At 35.5% G+C, this 17262-nt stretch overlaps 2 protein-coding genes across 3 annotated transcripts; one reads left to right on the top strand and one right to left on the bottom strand.

Moving 5' to 3' along the window:
- Nucleotides 1-3645: 3645 nt before the first annotated feature.
- LOC124838808 (beta-1,4-xylosyltransferase IRX14-like) lies at nucleotides 3646-6150 on the bottom strand. The gene is made up of 3 exons (XM_047314497.2): nucleotides 5279-6150; nucleotides 4465-4986; nucleotides 3646-4081 (listed from the first exon to the last, which is right to left on the bottom strand). The coding sequence occupies exons 1-3, from the start codon at nucleotides 5992-5994 to the stop codon at nucleotides 3850-3852; spliced, it is 1470 nt and encodes a 489-aa protein (XP_047170453.1). The 5' UTR covers nucleotides 5995-6150; the 3' UTR covers nucleotides 3646-3849.
- A 6832-nt stretch (nucleotides 6151-12982) lies between these two features.
- LOC124838807 (putative WRKY transcription factor 15) lies at nucleotides 12983-14749 on the top strand. 2 transcript variants are annotated; one of them, XM_047314496.2, is made up of 3 exons: nucleotides 12983-13790; nucleotides 13958-14083; nucleotides 14248-14749. In XM_047314496.2, the coding sequence occupies exons 1-3, from the start codon at nucleotides 13120-13122 to the stop codon at nucleotides 14405-14407; spliced, it is 957 nt and encodes a 318-aa protein (XP_047170452.2). In that variant the 5' UTR covers nucleotides 12983-13119; the 3' UTR covers nucleotides 14408-14749. The 2 variants fall into 2 exon arrangements, with proteins under 2 accessions (XP_047170452.2, XP_047170451.2); XM_047314495.2 differs by having other exon boundaries at nucleotides 12994-13790; nucleotides 13955-14083.
- The last annotated feature ends 2513 nt before the right edge of the window (nucleotides 14750-17262 follow it).

The raw sequence follows: 17262 nt of genomic DNA, 5'->3' as shown, positions 1-17262 counted from the left end.
AGTCAAATGTAATATGGTTGATAAAATGATATTGAATTTCATAATTTTAGATCATGTGATCCTATTTTTGTTATTATATGTTAAATTTATAATCTGAAGTAGAGTTTTTATTACTAGGTACAATTAGATCATATATCTGTATGTTTTATGTTGCTTTATGTATACGAAATTATATTATAGTTAATACTATCGCTGCAAAAATCTTCCCGTACTATATATACAAATATCTCCTTATAATGATTTAAGCGTTACAATAAGCGTTAAATTGCATCTAATGTCTCGAGTCTTCCTAAGAACAAGCAACCAATTGGAGTTCCAACGTTGAAGACCTCTCATAAAGGGAAAAGTCTTTTGAAACAAATTCTTGATGAAACAAATTCGCTTCCTAATAAAGTAGGTGACCTAAACCATGACTCTCAATTAACTTGTATACGAAGTGAATCCTTTATTAATCATGTTAATTTTACTGACATGAAAAGTCATTAGAAAATTAACCACATAATATTTATAAATAGAAAATGATCAACACAAAAAATAAATCGCTTTAAATATTTGCTCATAATTTCTTAAAAACCTTGACTAGAAAAAACACGTATTCTACTTTAAACATCCATTTGAATCTTGTGAGACCTCGGAAAGTACACACCCATAATTACCGGTCACATCCCTTAATGAATCCCGAAAACCCCTCTGCAGTGCATTAAAAACGCACTTTCATTCTCTCTGTCTCCTTGCCAAGTGTCATGGTGGAAGGTTCTGAAGTCAGTATTGGAAGCCAGGTGTCGGTAGGGGAGAGTGTGTTCGTTTGAATTGGGAAGAAAGCTGATTTTCTGAAAAAACCTTCTCCTCATTCCCGCATACACCTTTCTTCTTCCTCTAAATCAAACCTTGCTTTTTTTTCTCCTCCTTCTCTCTAGAACCCTTTCATCTTCTCTTTACTGTAACTCATCGTCTTATTCTCCGATCAACTTTCAGAGACCGTGGAAACGTTCCCTGAGACGTGAGCGTCGTTCTGAACCGAACAGAACTGGGATCTGAGCTGGTAAGTTCTCGTCTCTGATCGTTCGTCCATTTAGTTCATGCGAACCAAGTTCTGGGTGCATGCATGGGTTATAGGTCTAAGTTGTTTCTGATTTTTTGTGTGTTTTAGATTAAGTGAAAGTTGTTGAGTGAATCTGAGGGAAGAACGCTGTAAGAGGACGAACTGAACCCTTACAATTTGATTTTTCACTACTGAACCAGGTAAGGGAAGCTTAGTAATTTAATTGATACTTGTATGTAAAGTGAAAGCATGATGTGATGATGTGAACTGGATATATGAGTAATATGTTTTGTAATGATACATGAACGAACACTGTTTTTGAGTGAATATGGGTGATATTGTTTGAACTGTATGTTGATGATGAAATGTATGAATTGGAAAAATGGATAAGTTATGTAGAGTATGAGATGATAATATGAATTCTATAAAGTATGTGATTTATGATGGAGATAAAATTATAAGATATGAATCGTATGAAAAATGTGGAGTTAATGTAGATGAAAAATCTGGAAAATATGATATTTCTTACCTTGATATTGCACGCTCGTCATCGAACGGTCTTATACCGTTCGGTTTCCCTGAAAATAACTTAGAATGGAATTCTTTCATTTGGAAGGAACTCTGCTTGAGAACGAGCGTCCTCTTGTGAAAGGCTAGGTTTGAGCGTTCGGCACAGCCTAGTGGTACCCAACGATCGTAATTAATTGAAGTTATAATAGTAACGCTCGGTTTTATATCCAGCGTTCGTTATAGGTAGCGCTTAGTCTTATACTAAGCGTTCGTCCAAATGAGCTATCGGTCTTATACCGAGCGTTCGTTCAAATTAGTGCTCGGTCATCTACCTAGCGTTCGTCCTAAGTAGTGTTCGGTTTTATACTGAACGCTCGTCCTTATCCTTGATTCCTGCACGGACGTAAATAGCGTTCGTCCAAATTATTAGTTGACGTTCGGTCATTCACTGGCAGTCGATTTCTTTTGAATGATTATTCTCAGTAAAGTTAAATACTTGTCTTTTGTATTCTTATACATTTGGATTCGGCCTAGAGCCTGTATACTTAGTTTTTTATGAATATTGATTTCATAACTGTAGAGTCAGTTCCCCTCAACTGATTGAATAACCACAACGTTCGTTAAATACCTAGTGTCGATTTCTTCAAATCTTGGAACGAGTTGTCGTAAATCCAGTCTTTAGCGTTCGTCCTCGTTCTTCAGAGGATTGAACGTTCGTTATTTTACCCCCTTGAAACTAAAGATGAAAATGAAATTAAAGTGTAAAATTCTGAAGTGTGAACCATGTTTGGAGAAATTTTATGATGATGGATTTTGAACGAGCGTTCCAAGGAGGAACGTCTCTATGATTTGAATGTGGGAAGTGGTGTAGTATGACCATGGTAAAGCTGTTGATGGCTGTTCATCCTGATATTCCGTGAGTGCTCGTCCTCATGTAGAGGGGAGTAGGTCATGTGTGGGAATGGCAGGAGGTCCTAGTCCTAATGAGTACTTTGGACTGATAGGGCTAACCTCGGGTGGCAGCTGTTGAGTGTTTCCAGTTATCACATCACCCGAGTGCACGAACGCCTGTAGATACATGGATTCATACAGTTCGGACGGTCGGTCTTGTAAGAGTTTGGATGATTAATTCTATGCTGATATATATTTTTGTGTGTAGTGTATGTTGATTTACATATGTTAGATTGTATGTTAATTGTATGAATTAAATTACCTAAGCTTACCCTTGCGTTTCCTTGTGTTGTCTGCTGTTTATGTACGTCCGTCCTGTCAATGCAATGATCATCCGTGTGGATGTGAGCAGATGGCGATACCGTTTTGGAGGAAGTTGTTGAAGAAGAAAACCTGGTGGAAGTTGAAGTGAAGGCCGAGACTTAGATCGTTCAGTAGGCTTAGTTTACTTAATTTTTGGACGTTCGGTTATTAGCTTTTGTAAACCGTTCGTCAGCGGACCTTGGTTATTCCTGTATTAAATTTTTTTGAACCCTGTATTTAATTAACGTTCGGCTTTGATAGCTGATTTAGTTAAGACTGTACTGTTTAATCATGTAAATGTGATTAGTTCTAATTTATCGTAATTACTATATTTTGGGATGTTACAAACCTCAGCTTGCCATAGTATAAAATACTTGCTTTGCCTCTGATAGCTGGAATTACAAGAGTATAATTTTCTTACGATCTTGAATAATAATTAGGTTAATAATATTTATTATACTTGTGTAACGTATTTAAATATTTTTATTGTATAGTTTAAGGTATTTAAAATTGGTTATAAGAAAATGATAAGTTAAGAATACATTGGAATTAAATGAAGATAATTAACAATTGTGAATATATTTAAAATAAATTAAGTGTGATGAATGAGTGACATCGTTAGACAACGATTCCCGATTTTATGTATAAAACGAAATAATCAGTTTACACTTTTCTTTTACTGTAAGAAGTAAGATGTACCAGAGTGCTAAAATAATTAATGGACATGTACAAGCTTTGTAGTTCTGTTATGCCTAAAAGTAAGGAAATCGACAAAGAAAGAAAGGACGAGCGTATGGATATATACTCCTATGAAGAAGATTTTCTATTGCGTTGAAAAGACTGAAGAAAAATTACCAATTTCCTACGATGAAGCAAATGCTCGAGAACAAAGTTGACACTGTCTTTCAATAAGTAACCACAATATATGTATCCTATCCTGTAAGAACATGAGCTTCTTAGCTTGTTCAATCCACATTCTTCTCAAGAAGACCAAGAATTCCGTATTCACAGGGCAGTAAATTTCTAAAATGTATTTTAACATCTCAGTTTTTATCAGAATGTTTAGAGACTTTCACACCAATCACTTTGGCGCCGTGCCTTCTCTTATTTCGACTGCGCCTCGATCTAGATGTTCTGGTCTTTGTAGAATGCTTAGTCGTATGTTCTTGTGTGCCAATTAGCTCTTTTTCATTGATTGGGAATTGACGAGGAGCATCTGGCCATGGAGTACGTTTTGACGGGACTGTGATGTCCAGAGGAGGGTCAATTTTCCATCTGCATTGCATCGAATGGTCAGGATATGCACAGAAAACATGATAATTTAAACTCCGCAAATTCCAGAAAACAAGAACGAATAAATATTACCACTACTGAGGAAATAAAAACTAAAATAAATACTGAATTTTATTACTTATTTGATTTTTTAAAATGCATTTATATAGTTTTTAGAAAATCACATTGGACCTTCTCCTCAAGGCCCATAAAAAATTTAAATTAAATTATGGGTCTGGTGTGGAGCCAAAATATTAATATGACCGTGAGGAGGCTGGAAATTGTCAAGGAAAGGGACAAACGCCGGAGAGAAAGTGTTAAGTGCTATTTGTTGTACTAATGAAGTAAGTTGCTTGAATCTAGGTAATGAAGAGAAGAGGACTCACCGAGCAGGGAATTTGCTGTCTGTGCGAGCTTCAACCCGCAGCCACCAGAGCAAAACATGGCGTCCACAACTGCCAAGTGGTTCAACCACGGAGGGGTCTCTTAGCAGAGACAGGGGACTTTCTATGTCCTCAACAATCTCATCCATCTCTTGAAGATCCTTAATCCATTCTGGTCTATTATCAAGATCCCTCCAAAGCAACCTAGAATTCAACACAAACCCAGCCCACTCAATCTTTCTGGGCAGCACAGGTGCCAGATCATCTATGTAAACTGCACTTTTTCCAACATAGCGCAATGATTTGAAGGTATGCCACCCAACAAGATTATTGGTTGCATTACAAGCAGGACCTTGCACTGGTATTGCTGAAGCCTCCTCCACACGACCTGAATGAACAAGAATTCCAATCGAAAACGCACCAATCCACTTCACATTTTGAATCTCATCAAACAACTCCATGCTATGCATATTGCTATCATCTACAAACATCACAATTCCTTCCAGCCTCTCGTTGCTCACAATCCTATTCCATCACACGAAAAATCAATCATTCGTTTGACTTAACGACAAACTAAATCTTCAAACCACTCCAGTACAAATGTTTTTAACTCTTTTTTTGGTTAAAACTCATCAGTATTCTGCACACTACACAATACATAAGTTTCCTTGAGCAAGAACTATTATGGACAAATTCTTCCTTACAATTTGCTAGTAATTTAGCGATTACTTATGCGCCAATTAGCGGGAAAACAGTACCAGACGATTTGAAAATTTAAGCATTAGAATTTCAATAAAGATAAAGCTGAAATGTTGACCTCAAAGCATGAAGGCGCATTCGAGCCTCCAATTTGTGTCTTTCATCCCAAGAAATCGGCATTCCGTGATTGAAGCCAACGTGGATGGTTCTGAGTCCTGACTTGGCGATGATGGAAGCAGTCTCATTGCTGACTCGTCCAGCCTCGACCACGATCCAAACGACATCGTACGGCACGAGCATTAGTGAGTGCATCACGCAGCTCAAGTGAAGCTTCTGGAAGGTGCGCACGTGCGTCGGCGTGACTGCAATAACCGTTTTCGCTTTCTTCACTCCGAACAGTGCCCTCTGCTCCCTTTGAACTCTCTCGATTATGCGGTATGCCTTCATCATCTCCTCGGGATTTGGATGCGGCCATGGTCGTACTTGGATCCCGTGCCGCCCAACCAGCACGCGGCTGCCGGCAGTCTGGTTCGCCGGATTCTCCATCGGTTTCGTGGTAAGGGAGGAATGCACGACGAGGGGAGTGGGGATTTCGCCCCCACGGAACGCAGAGAGGTTTGTTGAGGTGACTGAGAAGAAGAACAGGTAGACCAGGCGGGAGAAGCGGAAACCGAGGACGACGCTGATGAGGCAGCAGGCGGCGTGGAGGAGGAAGGAAAAGGTGGTCACCGGAGACTTACTGGAGGATTCACCGGAAGATTCCAACGGCAAAGGTGCCCTGAAGCTGTTGCTCCGGCGGTTGATGTAGCTCTGCTGCCACGCCGAGAACTTCATTTTGCCTCTTTAAGAAAATAGAAGATTGCGTCGTGATGGAACTTAGTATTCAAAACTATGAGTTGCTTTGGAGATAGAATCATAAGGAAAGAAAGAAAGAATGCGAACATGAAAACCGTAGTGAAAACAAGCTTAATGTTCAATGGAATTGAATCGATTCAAATAGCTTTTTCTTTTCTTTTATTTTTATTTTGTTATTACTTGATATATTAATTAGTTTATGGACAAATATCATTTTGTTGTTGGGATATCAGTTATTGGGATTAAGGTGATATTTGGGACTATAGTTACCAGTGACAATAGAGAGGTACACGAAGAGATACTACCTAGTCTTACCAATTTCTATTTAATGTTTTTATGAAAAACAGTGCTGGTAAATTCAAACTTTATTTAATGCTTGATAATAATGGTTTCTTTCTCATTGGTTAAATAATTTTTTTTAAAATAAAAAATAATACATTTTAATTTCATAACTAATATCTTATGGTACTGAGTAATATTTTATTTCTTAATTATATAATTAATTCCATTTTAATATCTTGAATAAAATAGAATAATGTTATCAAAGTGTTTTTTTACCATGAATGTATTTGACTAATTATTTCAATTAATTAATATTTTATTTAAATAAATTTATTTTATTTAAAAATGTATATAATATGGACTAATAATCAACTATGAGTCAGTGAGTTACCAATTGGTCAGTTAAACTGGCAATCCGCTTTAATCTTAATTGAAAAAGTTAGAGATTAAGCTTTCAACACAGGACAGTAAGTAATCTTGATTAAGCAAATAATCAAATTTAAATAGATTTGTCAACAAATCATACCACTTAGTCTCTCAGGACAAATATTAAAATGCAATTATCATGTATAAAATCTCTTTCATTATTTTTCTCATTGTCATTCTCAAACAAACTTATTTTAAGTTTAGACTTAGGATTGTCTTTCATTTATTATGTTTTGACATTATCACTAATTAATTTAGAATTGGATTTTTTTAACATATTTTCCTTTGTCAATCATTATTAAATTTGGTTAGCATAATAATAGGGAATCTTCTACACACTTGCAATATATTTTCAATTTGAAATATTTGACATTGAAAATATTTCTATTTAAAATATTTTCTATTAGTCATTTTTGCACGTCAATATTATTTTCCATCCGTGCATCTTCATTAACCTATTTTTTTTATTAGAAAAAATAAAATAATATAAAAATAGAGTCTTAAGGTGTTGTGACCCATGTACAAAAAAGTGCAAGGTGCCTCTTAACAAGGATACAAGAAGGTTTTAATAAAAGCAACACTATAGCTCATATTGAATCTAATCAAAAGTTATTTAAACAATACAAGGATAGGAAAAAAAGACAAATAAAGGTTTGTTATGGTTTAGCATACAAAATTAAACAACTATTATTTTCACTTATGCAAACACATGGTCTATGCAGTAATAAGCAAACCTAGACCTGTATGCATCCATTTACAATGCTCTTCTCCCAGTTAGGTAGTTGCATTAGGCATCTTTCTGCATTCTCTCAGTTCATTTTGAAGTCGCAAACAACTTCCCCTTTTTGCACTAGAATTTGTACCTGTATACTCCAAGGACCTGCAATAATAACACCTGAACCCCACTCGGTGGTAGCTTTGCATTCTAAAAAAATTTCTTTACTTTAAAACATGGATCGTAATTCATAAAGATATTAAACATCGGATTAGAAATTGATATCAATCACAATAGTTAATTGGTAGCTTATGTTTTATTCAAATTCATGTACTCACTTGTGTCAATGAAAAAAATAAAAATTAAATTTATCCTCCATTAGTTAAATATGACTTCCTTTCTATGTTTCCAAAATTTTCAAATAATTGTTAATCAAATTGGAAGTTTAAAGTTAACTTAATTTGTGCATCATCATCCTTAACAAGATCAACTACAATCCAACTCTACCATAAGCATGGGAGAATGGCTATACTAGAGGCCTAGAAGCGTGGCTCTCCTTCCTCTTCGTGTGTGATAGCTTATTTAAAAACCCTAGATTGTGGAGTTACAGGGACGACACACATCTTCATATTTCTCCAACCTAGGTTGCCATTGTAGCCGACACAATGACTCCCCTCTGATTTTCCAAAATCACAAAAGTCTTAATGGTTTGCTTTTTCTCTTTCATTCTTGCTCTCTCAGCCTAACATCCACATCTACGATGTCATATATGACCGGCGAGTCTGGCAACCCAAAGTTACAATCACTTTGTGATCGTCGTTGGGCAACCTCAACGATCTGAGCCAATAGGGTTGCTACTATTGCTTCTCTTGTTTGTTGACCAAGTTCCACATGGACGTCATTTCCCATGGCCGTCAACTTCTAAATCATCTACATAACAACCATGTTCCAAGGCCAAGCTCCATCCAGGTGGTCCACAACCCGGTCGAGCTTCCCAACAGCCAGATCGGTCCTTTTAAAAGTTAGGTCGGTCTCCCCAACAACTCAATTTGTCTCCTCAACAGCTCGATCGGCTTCCTACACAACATGGTCGAGCAGTGTGTTCATGATTAGGTTATCAATGGTAATGACTATTGATAACGGTTGATTTTATGTGTTTTTATGTATATATTTTGTGAATAAATAAACTCCTTCATAGCTTTTACCTTGTTTTATCCTCAAGTTTAGTGTGTTTTCTAGTTTTCTTGTGTTTTATGTAGTATATGCTTGTTTTTACCTCTAATCTCTTTATTTGAGTGTGTGAAATAAATGAATAGGAAGCAATTCTAGTGGAGGAAAACAAGCAAGAACTCAAGAGAACATGTTTTGGGAAAATAAAAGATCAATTTGAAGCAAATACCCATGATGGGCGCCTTTGGACCAAGTAGATCTGCATAAAAAGTGAAAAAAATGTAGTGCAGAAAAATCAGGTTGGGCCCCCCTGGTTCAGGGGGGCTGAGCGTCACCTGCACAGAAGCTGATTTCTGGTGTGCTCGAGCCGGGCGCCCCAGGAAGGGGGCTGAGCGCGGACGGTGCCGATGTGTCAAAATGGGTTATTTAAACATGGGTCTCACGATTTTTTTGAGCATTCTTCTCCTCCTACACTTCATTCTTCACCTAGAGAGACTGGGAGAGACCCTTGGAGGGTGTTTGGGGTGTTGGGAAGCTCTCCCACTCCTCCTTGGGTCTTCAAGCTTCATCAATGGTGATTTTTCCCCTTTTGGGTTGAGGAAGAAGATGGGTCACAAATTGGAGATGGAGATGCGAAGGGGAGGCGCAAATGGAGCATGGAGCAGCTGCCAAAAACCTTGGGAAAGATTGTGCATCCTCTCTTTGGTTCCAATTTCTTCCCTATCTCTTCAATTTTGTAGAACCCTAAGTTCTCCACCATTGAGGGCTTTTCCTATTTGTTGAGATTAGTTGTAAAACATGGAATTCTTATGTATTTTGTGATGTTAATGCTATATGCTTTTCCAATTCATGTTAGTATTCAATTTTTATGCTTAATGCTTGCTTTGGATTGATCACTCATGCATGAATTTTGGTTCTTGATGTATTGAGAAATATGAATTGAACCTAGAACTGAAATTGAACACCTATTGGATGGAATTGAGATGTTTGTGAATGCATGAGAATGAAATGGATGAATTCTAGTCTTAACAAATTGTAAATACTCTATGTTAAATTCCTTGCACACCAACTGTTTGATAAAAATACCAAAAAGATCTTGTGTTTTTTGTACACTTTGATGTCTAATTGAGTTATGGAAGGAAGAGTTGTCATGTGTTGCATAAGTCCCTAGGGAGAGAACGATATTTATCACTTGCTACGCTATGACTGGTGCACTTGTCGTTGGTTTTGCAGCTAACAACTATTTAACTTCTTAATGTAGATTGAGATATGATTAGACCATTATTAAGACAATAAAAGGTAAAAATCCATCTAAACTACTATAAATAAAGGTCATAGGTATGACTTTAAATATCATGCACATAATATACATCATTGTTTTTTTAACCAATCGATCATTACTTATTTGAGCATTGGAGTGTCTTTGACAAGTACCCACTCGCACGACTTAAACGAGGAGCAAGAAGAGAGAATAACGTAACTTGGATTATGGAGGATCGTCGTACAACTCATTCGATCTTCAAGACAGCTTAGAGTGCTTTAAGTAAGAGACATCAACCCCATACCCAAACACCAACTATATATGATTATCCTCACATTAAGGTTCACTTTACAGAGAAAAGAAAATCACTTGTAAAAAAAATAAGATATTAAATGAAAACTTTAAAAGGAAACTTTTACATGTATACTATGACCATTACATATGAATAAACTCTAAGAAAGAGAGTTTGATGAATTGGTTAATAATAAGATTTCAAATGAAAACATCTATAGTTTTTATGGGTATTTTCCTACAAATAAATTCTAATTAGTATTTAATATAGAAAAATAGTAGTTGATTATTATAAAAATGATTTATTGTATAGTCTTATTTTTATCAATGTTTAGTTTAGAGACGAAATCAATGATTGAATAAAATATGTGTTTACCTCATGTAGTGTATGGCTGGACGACCACACCACTAAAGAGGGACAGATGGTTGGATAGGGTTAGTGGCTGAACGAATAGTTCCAACAACAAAGTACTCCTTAAGAGACATTGCAAATCAAGGTTAAGAGTAAGTACTAATTACTGTATAATGGACCAAGATTGGGTCATGATTAGGATTTCACTAATCTTAGACCGATCTCAAAAACTATAAATAGAGGTAAAAAATAAGAGGTAGGTGATCCAGTTTATTGTGAATGTAAGACTTTGTTCTGACCCCGACTATATTAATTACTGACTTAAGCATCAGATACCTTTGACAAGTACCCTTCGACCGGTTTGGAGTGTTGACGAATGAGGGCTTGGACTAAAGACGAATATAGTTACCCGTGCATCCAAGGAGTAAAAGTGTGAAAGTATATTCTGTGAAATTACTCGACCCCACACCTGAAACACCTCACTATTTATTATTATTTCTTATTAAGATATAGTGTTTATCTCACCTTCGTTTTTAGTTAAGTGGTTACTTGTTTAACTGTCATTATTTTTATTGAGTGAAAAATAAATTTTTTATGTATTTGTTTTTTCTATTTATACCTTTTAATAATGATTTTCAACATTTTTCTATTTTTAAATATAAAACATAGATATTTTAAAAATAAGTACACAAAAAAAAAATAAGATGCTCTTCGTAGAAGTAATTGGAATATATATATTGTCAATTGCAATTTATTTTATAAATTTACTTTGGGTGAGCTAATAACACAAAAGACAATATACATTAAAATAATGATGAAAATATTATTTATAAGTGTTTATTCTACCTTAAGTTATATACAACAAATATTATTTTTATATATTTATTGATGTCTATCAAAGGGATGCTAAATAAAAATACAAGGAGTTGCCTTTTAATAAATGTTTAAATTTAAATTATATAAAGTAGGTTAGGTTTTTAGTAAATATTTTTTTTTGGAATTTTACAATGAACATATTATATGAAATTAATTCCTTAGAATCCTGGTCTCATGAAAATCTGTTTTTAAATCATTCATTTCCCAATACACTGTGGCACTATTAACTATATTTTAAAGAGATTGAATTTAGGTTTTGGAGTTTGAAATCTCTTCATGTATATTCCGTGTAGATAATTTTGTTCTTTAGTGGATTCCACCTTTGTTCTTGCTTTAAATTGTTAGTCAACAGTAAATTTATATTAAGTGAAATTATATACCGGGCTATTAAATAACCTGGTAATAATACCTAATTGTATTAAACGATAATAATACACGTTTTAGCATAGCGAAAAAGAAATTAAACCACTTTTATTCGCTGAGATTTACTTAAATGTATTCAAAGTAAGATTATAAAATAATATTATAAATGTTGTTACTTTTTAAGAGATATATATTAAAACAATTGTCTCCTGTCTCTGAATTATGAATATGGGATAACAGCAGAGTCAACACATATCACAGCCTCTCTCAACTTCATAATTTCTTTCATTTTCCTCATCATACCATTTTGTCCTTATATAAATGAAATAATTGAGCTTTCTCATCATAACACAGACAAATGATTCAATAAAATTATATCTAGTTATAATTATGGTAACAGGGTATGTATATAAGGAAGAAAGAGTAAGTTAAAACAAATGGCATGTGTGTGCATAACTCATCACACTGAATTTACACGCTAGAAAACATGACTACTGGAACCTCCTTTCCCTGTTCACATATCCAAAGATAATATCAAAAAATATATGAAATGAAATTGTAGTCTATAGGTGTGGTGAATCAAAGTCAACAATACCAAATGTAATGCAAATGCAAGTGTAATGCAAATGAAAATGCAGTCAAAACCCACCCAATCAACAACCCCTTCCATTCCCACACATTGCCATTCACCACACGCCTGCTCCTCCAATACAACAATCCTCGCTTCAATAATAATCCCGTGGCCCCCACTCCCCAATAAAAGGTCAACGTCCTCCACTAACTTAACAAAATTTTCAAAATTAAGGCTAATTCAGGTTTTTAATTTAAACGAGTCAGGCCTGGAGGAACTAAAATATTTTTATATTTCTCTTGTTCATATTTCTAAGAAGCAACTCAAAGATTGTTTAAGAGCGCAAGACCTCTTACCTAAGCTTTGGAAACCTATATCGACAAAAGAAAATTAGTATTAAAACTGATTTAGAAAATTAAGTTATTATAAATGATTATTAAGGATGGTAATTGAATTTGAACAGTTTTTTTAGGATATTTAAAAAATAATAGTAATAGTAATAGTAATTTAATAAGAAAAATGAGAAGAAGGCGTTTTGTCCGTTTGGATAGAGCGTTTGATTGTTATTGGTAATTGGCATGGGATGGCACCAACGTTTGACGGAAACAGGGTAACGTGACAGTCCAGTCACCTAGTGGACCAAAGCAGCCGAATCTATAGCACCCATTTTGACCATAACAATAACCTTAACCATTCCCCACCCTCCTCCTCCTCCTCCTCCTATTATTTTCTTTCACTTTGTCAACCACTACCTTCTCTCTTAATTCCTCTTCTCCCATGGTTTAGTGGCCTCAACTATGGCCGTGGAGCTCATGACAGGCTACAGAACCACCACTTTCACCACCAAAGCAGAGGAAAATGCCGTCCAGGAAGCAGCCTCCGGTTTGGAGAGCGTGGAGAAGCTCATCAGAATCCTCTCTCAGACTCCCCAACAATACAACTCCTCCAATCAAATAGCTATCGACTGCAAGGCCGTCGCCGACCTCGCAGTTTCCAAGTTCAAAAACGTCATTTCGCTCCTCGGCCCAGGCCCAGGCCCAACCCCAACCCCAGCCCCAACCGGCCACGCCCGCTTCCGAAGAGCTCCTCTTCCTCCTCCTCCGTCTCCTCCTTCCACACAACCCTCCCAGCCTCCCGTCTTCCACGCCACCCCTCTGCACCAAATCCCCAAAACAGACGGCACCCTCAACGACTCCTCTTCAAAAACCATTTATTTCTCCTACCCCTCCCCCGCCACTTCCTTCATCTCCTCCCTCACCGCCGACGCCCACACAAAACAACCCTCTTCCTCCTCGCCGCCCCCGCCTGCGCCGGGTTCTTTCCACATCACCACTCTCTCCCACGTCTCATCCGCTGGGAAGCCTCCCCTCTCCTCCTCCTCCTCTTTCAAGAGGAAGTGCAGCTCTGAGAACCTGCCTTCTGGAAAGTGCGGTAGCTCCTCCAGCCGCTGTCATTGCTCCAAAAAGAGGTATCTCAACAACCATGCATCTTTCTTCCAAATTACTGTTTTTTTTTTCGTGACTCAATCTGAACTTGCTCCGATTTTTTATTTATTTATTTCTTTTGTTTTAGAACTAAATGCAATTTAGTTTAGACGGTTTGTTCTGACGATTAAGGTTTGGTGTGGCGCAGTAGGAAAATGAGGTTGAAGAAGGTGGTGAGGGTACCGGCTATAAGCTTGAAGATGGCCGATATTCCACCGGATGATTATTCTTGGAGGAAGTATGGACAGAAACCGATCAAAGGATCCCCTCATCCAAGGTACTGGGTGTATTATGTTTTTGGTAATTTGCAGACACGAAAGTTGACTACTGAATTTCAAAACTTAAAGTAGACTGAATTTATTATTTGTTTCCTTTTATGCTGGTTGAGGACCTAGTTTGAATCTTTGAGGAGTGAGGCATGCTGATAATTTTTAATTACAGGGGTTACTACAAGTGCAGTAGCGTGAGAGGTTGTCCGGCGCGAAAGCATGTGGAGCGAGCTTTGGATGATCCGGCTATGCTGGTGGTAACCTACGAGGGGGAGCACAGTCACACTCTCTCCGCGGCCGATGCCACTAACCTTATTCTTGAATCATCTTGAAGGTGGTACCCGTTACCAGGTGTATCGGAAACGCAACCATTAATCAGGTTTACAAGATTTCAACGGGGTAATTATGGAGCTGTTGAATGCCAACTTTACTCTAGTCAGGGCACTAATCTCGAAAAAAATTAGTGGGGTGTTCCTTTTCCCTGTACAATATTATTGGATTCTTCTTACTTTTTTTTTTCTCATTCTCTTCAAGGCTGAAACATTGTGAATCCGTTGCTTCGTTTAAAAAGAAATTGTAAGGTTTTGGTGGGTTGGGTAACGGATTTGAATCTGAAAATTAGGAAAGCAAGTAGGTTTTGGTTTTATCGATTTTTAGCTTTGGTTTTTGGTGAATGTGGTTTACTTTATGTTTGGTGCTTATCTTGGATAGTCATAATTTGTGAAGTTTTGGTGGGATGGATTTCCATACCGAAGGGGTTTTCCTTTGAATTTTTTGATAAGAGTAAAGTGAAGAAAAAGCAAGGAAAGGGACCTAGTCAAAGAATTGGACAGAAGAGGAGGGACATGTCGTGTATAGACGGTTGACCAAGTAAAAGAGAGAGAGAGAGAGGAATGAATGAAGGTGGGTGATGCGTTAGAAAGAGGAAAGTGTTTTTAATGCATAAATGGTTGAAGGGTTGTAGGAAAAAGGGTAGGGTTGCATTGAAGAAAGAGGTTGGATGGGAAAACCGAAGGGAAAGTCAAAATGGGTGGGTGTGGAATTGATAAGTTATTGCAGCGAAAAGGGTCCTACCTTGTTACCAATTTTGTTGTTTTGCTAGCTTTGCCTTTGCCTTAACGTCAACTTTGTTACGCTCATAGGGTCCCCCCTTCGCTCATTCATCATTATCGATTTCATTATTCATTCACACATGTGCCTCCCTCAATCAATCACCACTCATTTTCACACCTTTGTTTTTCTTCCCCTTCCTTCTCTCAACTCATTTCCTCACTATTTTTATTATCAACCATTTTTCTTTTTTCATTTATTTCCCCACATTACTCCTTCCTGTTTTAAACGTTACTTCTACCAAAACAGAAGCCGTATATCTTAAGCTCTAAGTCCTATCAAACCTGTTTATACTATAAATTCTTAATCAAATTTTCAACTTATTTTGTAAAGATGAATATTAGGTTTTATAATTATTTTCAAGGTTTCCTTTTTAAACTAACAGTACTTCGTTATAATTATTGTAATATATGCATAAAATAAAGTATTTGATACCGAAATAATTTTAGATTGCTTCTTTATCTTTCTTCAAACTTTTATTCCTCGAGTATAAGAATTTCGAGGAAGAGATTTTTTCTTCCGAGATTATTATTACATATTGACTCGCCTAATAAGACAACTCTCTGTGTACAGCAGAGCCACAAAAATCGTTCACACGTTTACACAATGCACAGATTTTAAAGATGAAAGATTGTTACAGCCAAAAAAAAATGATGACTCAAGTTCCTCTCTTCCTCACGTCTCTGGTGTCTAACTTGATAGCATTTAAGAATTTTAAACTATTATTCTCTTCTCTTTCATTTTTTTTCATTAAATCCACTATTCGATTTAAATAAACCTCATTTTATTCTCTAACTTTTGATATTACAACGACTAATAATCCAATTTAAATAAACCTCATTTTACAAATTATTTAATAATAATACTCGTATTCTACGAATAACAAGTGAAATTTTCACTATCGATCAGAAAATTGACTTTACAATTATTGATAGAAAAATTGACTTACATTTTACAAATATTGATAAAAAAAAATTAACTTAAATTTTACAAGTATGATCAGAAATTTGACTTGCAATTTTTAAGTACCGATTGGAAATTTGATTTGTTTTTTAAAAGTATTGATAAAAAATTGACTCACATTTTATAAGTATAGATTGAAAAGTTGATGTGCATTTTACAAGTAATTATCAGAAATTTAAGTTATATTTTATAAGTATTTATCAGAAAATTGACTTGCATTTTACAAGTATTAATCATTAATTTGGTTTGCATTTTATAAGTATTTTGATGAGAAATTTGACTTGCATTTTACAAGTATTAATCGGAAAATTGACTTGCATTTTACAAGTATCCATTGAAAATTTGACTTGTATTTTACAAGTACAATTTAACTGAAACTTACTCATTTTTCTTCCTATATTACTCATTTAACTGAAAATTTTTTTGTCTTAATTCTTCTATCATGACCATTAATTAGATCAGACTTAAATCGGATGATTCTCCTTTTCTTGACATCGCTCCCTTTTTCCTCTCTATTTTTTTTTAATGGTGCAAGATAACTAACTTTTTACTTATCTCGATTGTTTAAATCATCCTCCAACTTCTTTAACTCCAACAACGTGAACATTTAAGAATTCTTAAACTATTTCCCCTATTTCATTTCTTCATTAAATCCAGACTTAACTACATTTTTTGTACTAAATTATACTCCTTTTTTTTTATTCTATATTAATCTATTACTGAATACATTATTTAACATAAAAATATATATTTAATTATTCCCTTTTGAACCATGAAAATGAATTTTGAATCAATATCTTTATCAATTGAATGAATAACTGTTACTCTTAAAATTTGTTGGTCGTAATAAGCTAGAAAAGAATAGTTTTAGTTTAATTGTTTATATTTAGATATTTCCAGAAACAGCTAATGAAATAGTTTTATAATTTGCTTAAGAATAAAGAATATAGAATAAGATGTTTGAATGAAACAGTAAACGACGTGAAATATAAGAATAAAAGTAAGAAAAAAATGAAGATATGAAGGAAAGATTGTTTGACGGTAAATGTTTCCAGCAAGCTTGGGTGTCATGCTTATGTGTAACTGAGCGAGAGTCAAACTGACGATGAAAAAG

The sequence above is a fragment of the Vigna umbellata genome, chromosome 1 (assembly GCF_029865625.1).
Source record: "Vigna umbellata cultivar VRB3 chromosome 1, Vumbellata_1.0, whole genome shotgun sequence".
NCBI classification, from domain to species: Eukaryota; Viridiplantae; Streptophyta; class Magnoliopsida; order Fabales; family Fabaceae; genus Vigna; species Vigna umbellata.
The sequence above is the reverse complement of the archived record's forward strand: the minus strand, read 5'-3'. Positions and strand labels throughout refer to the sequence as shown.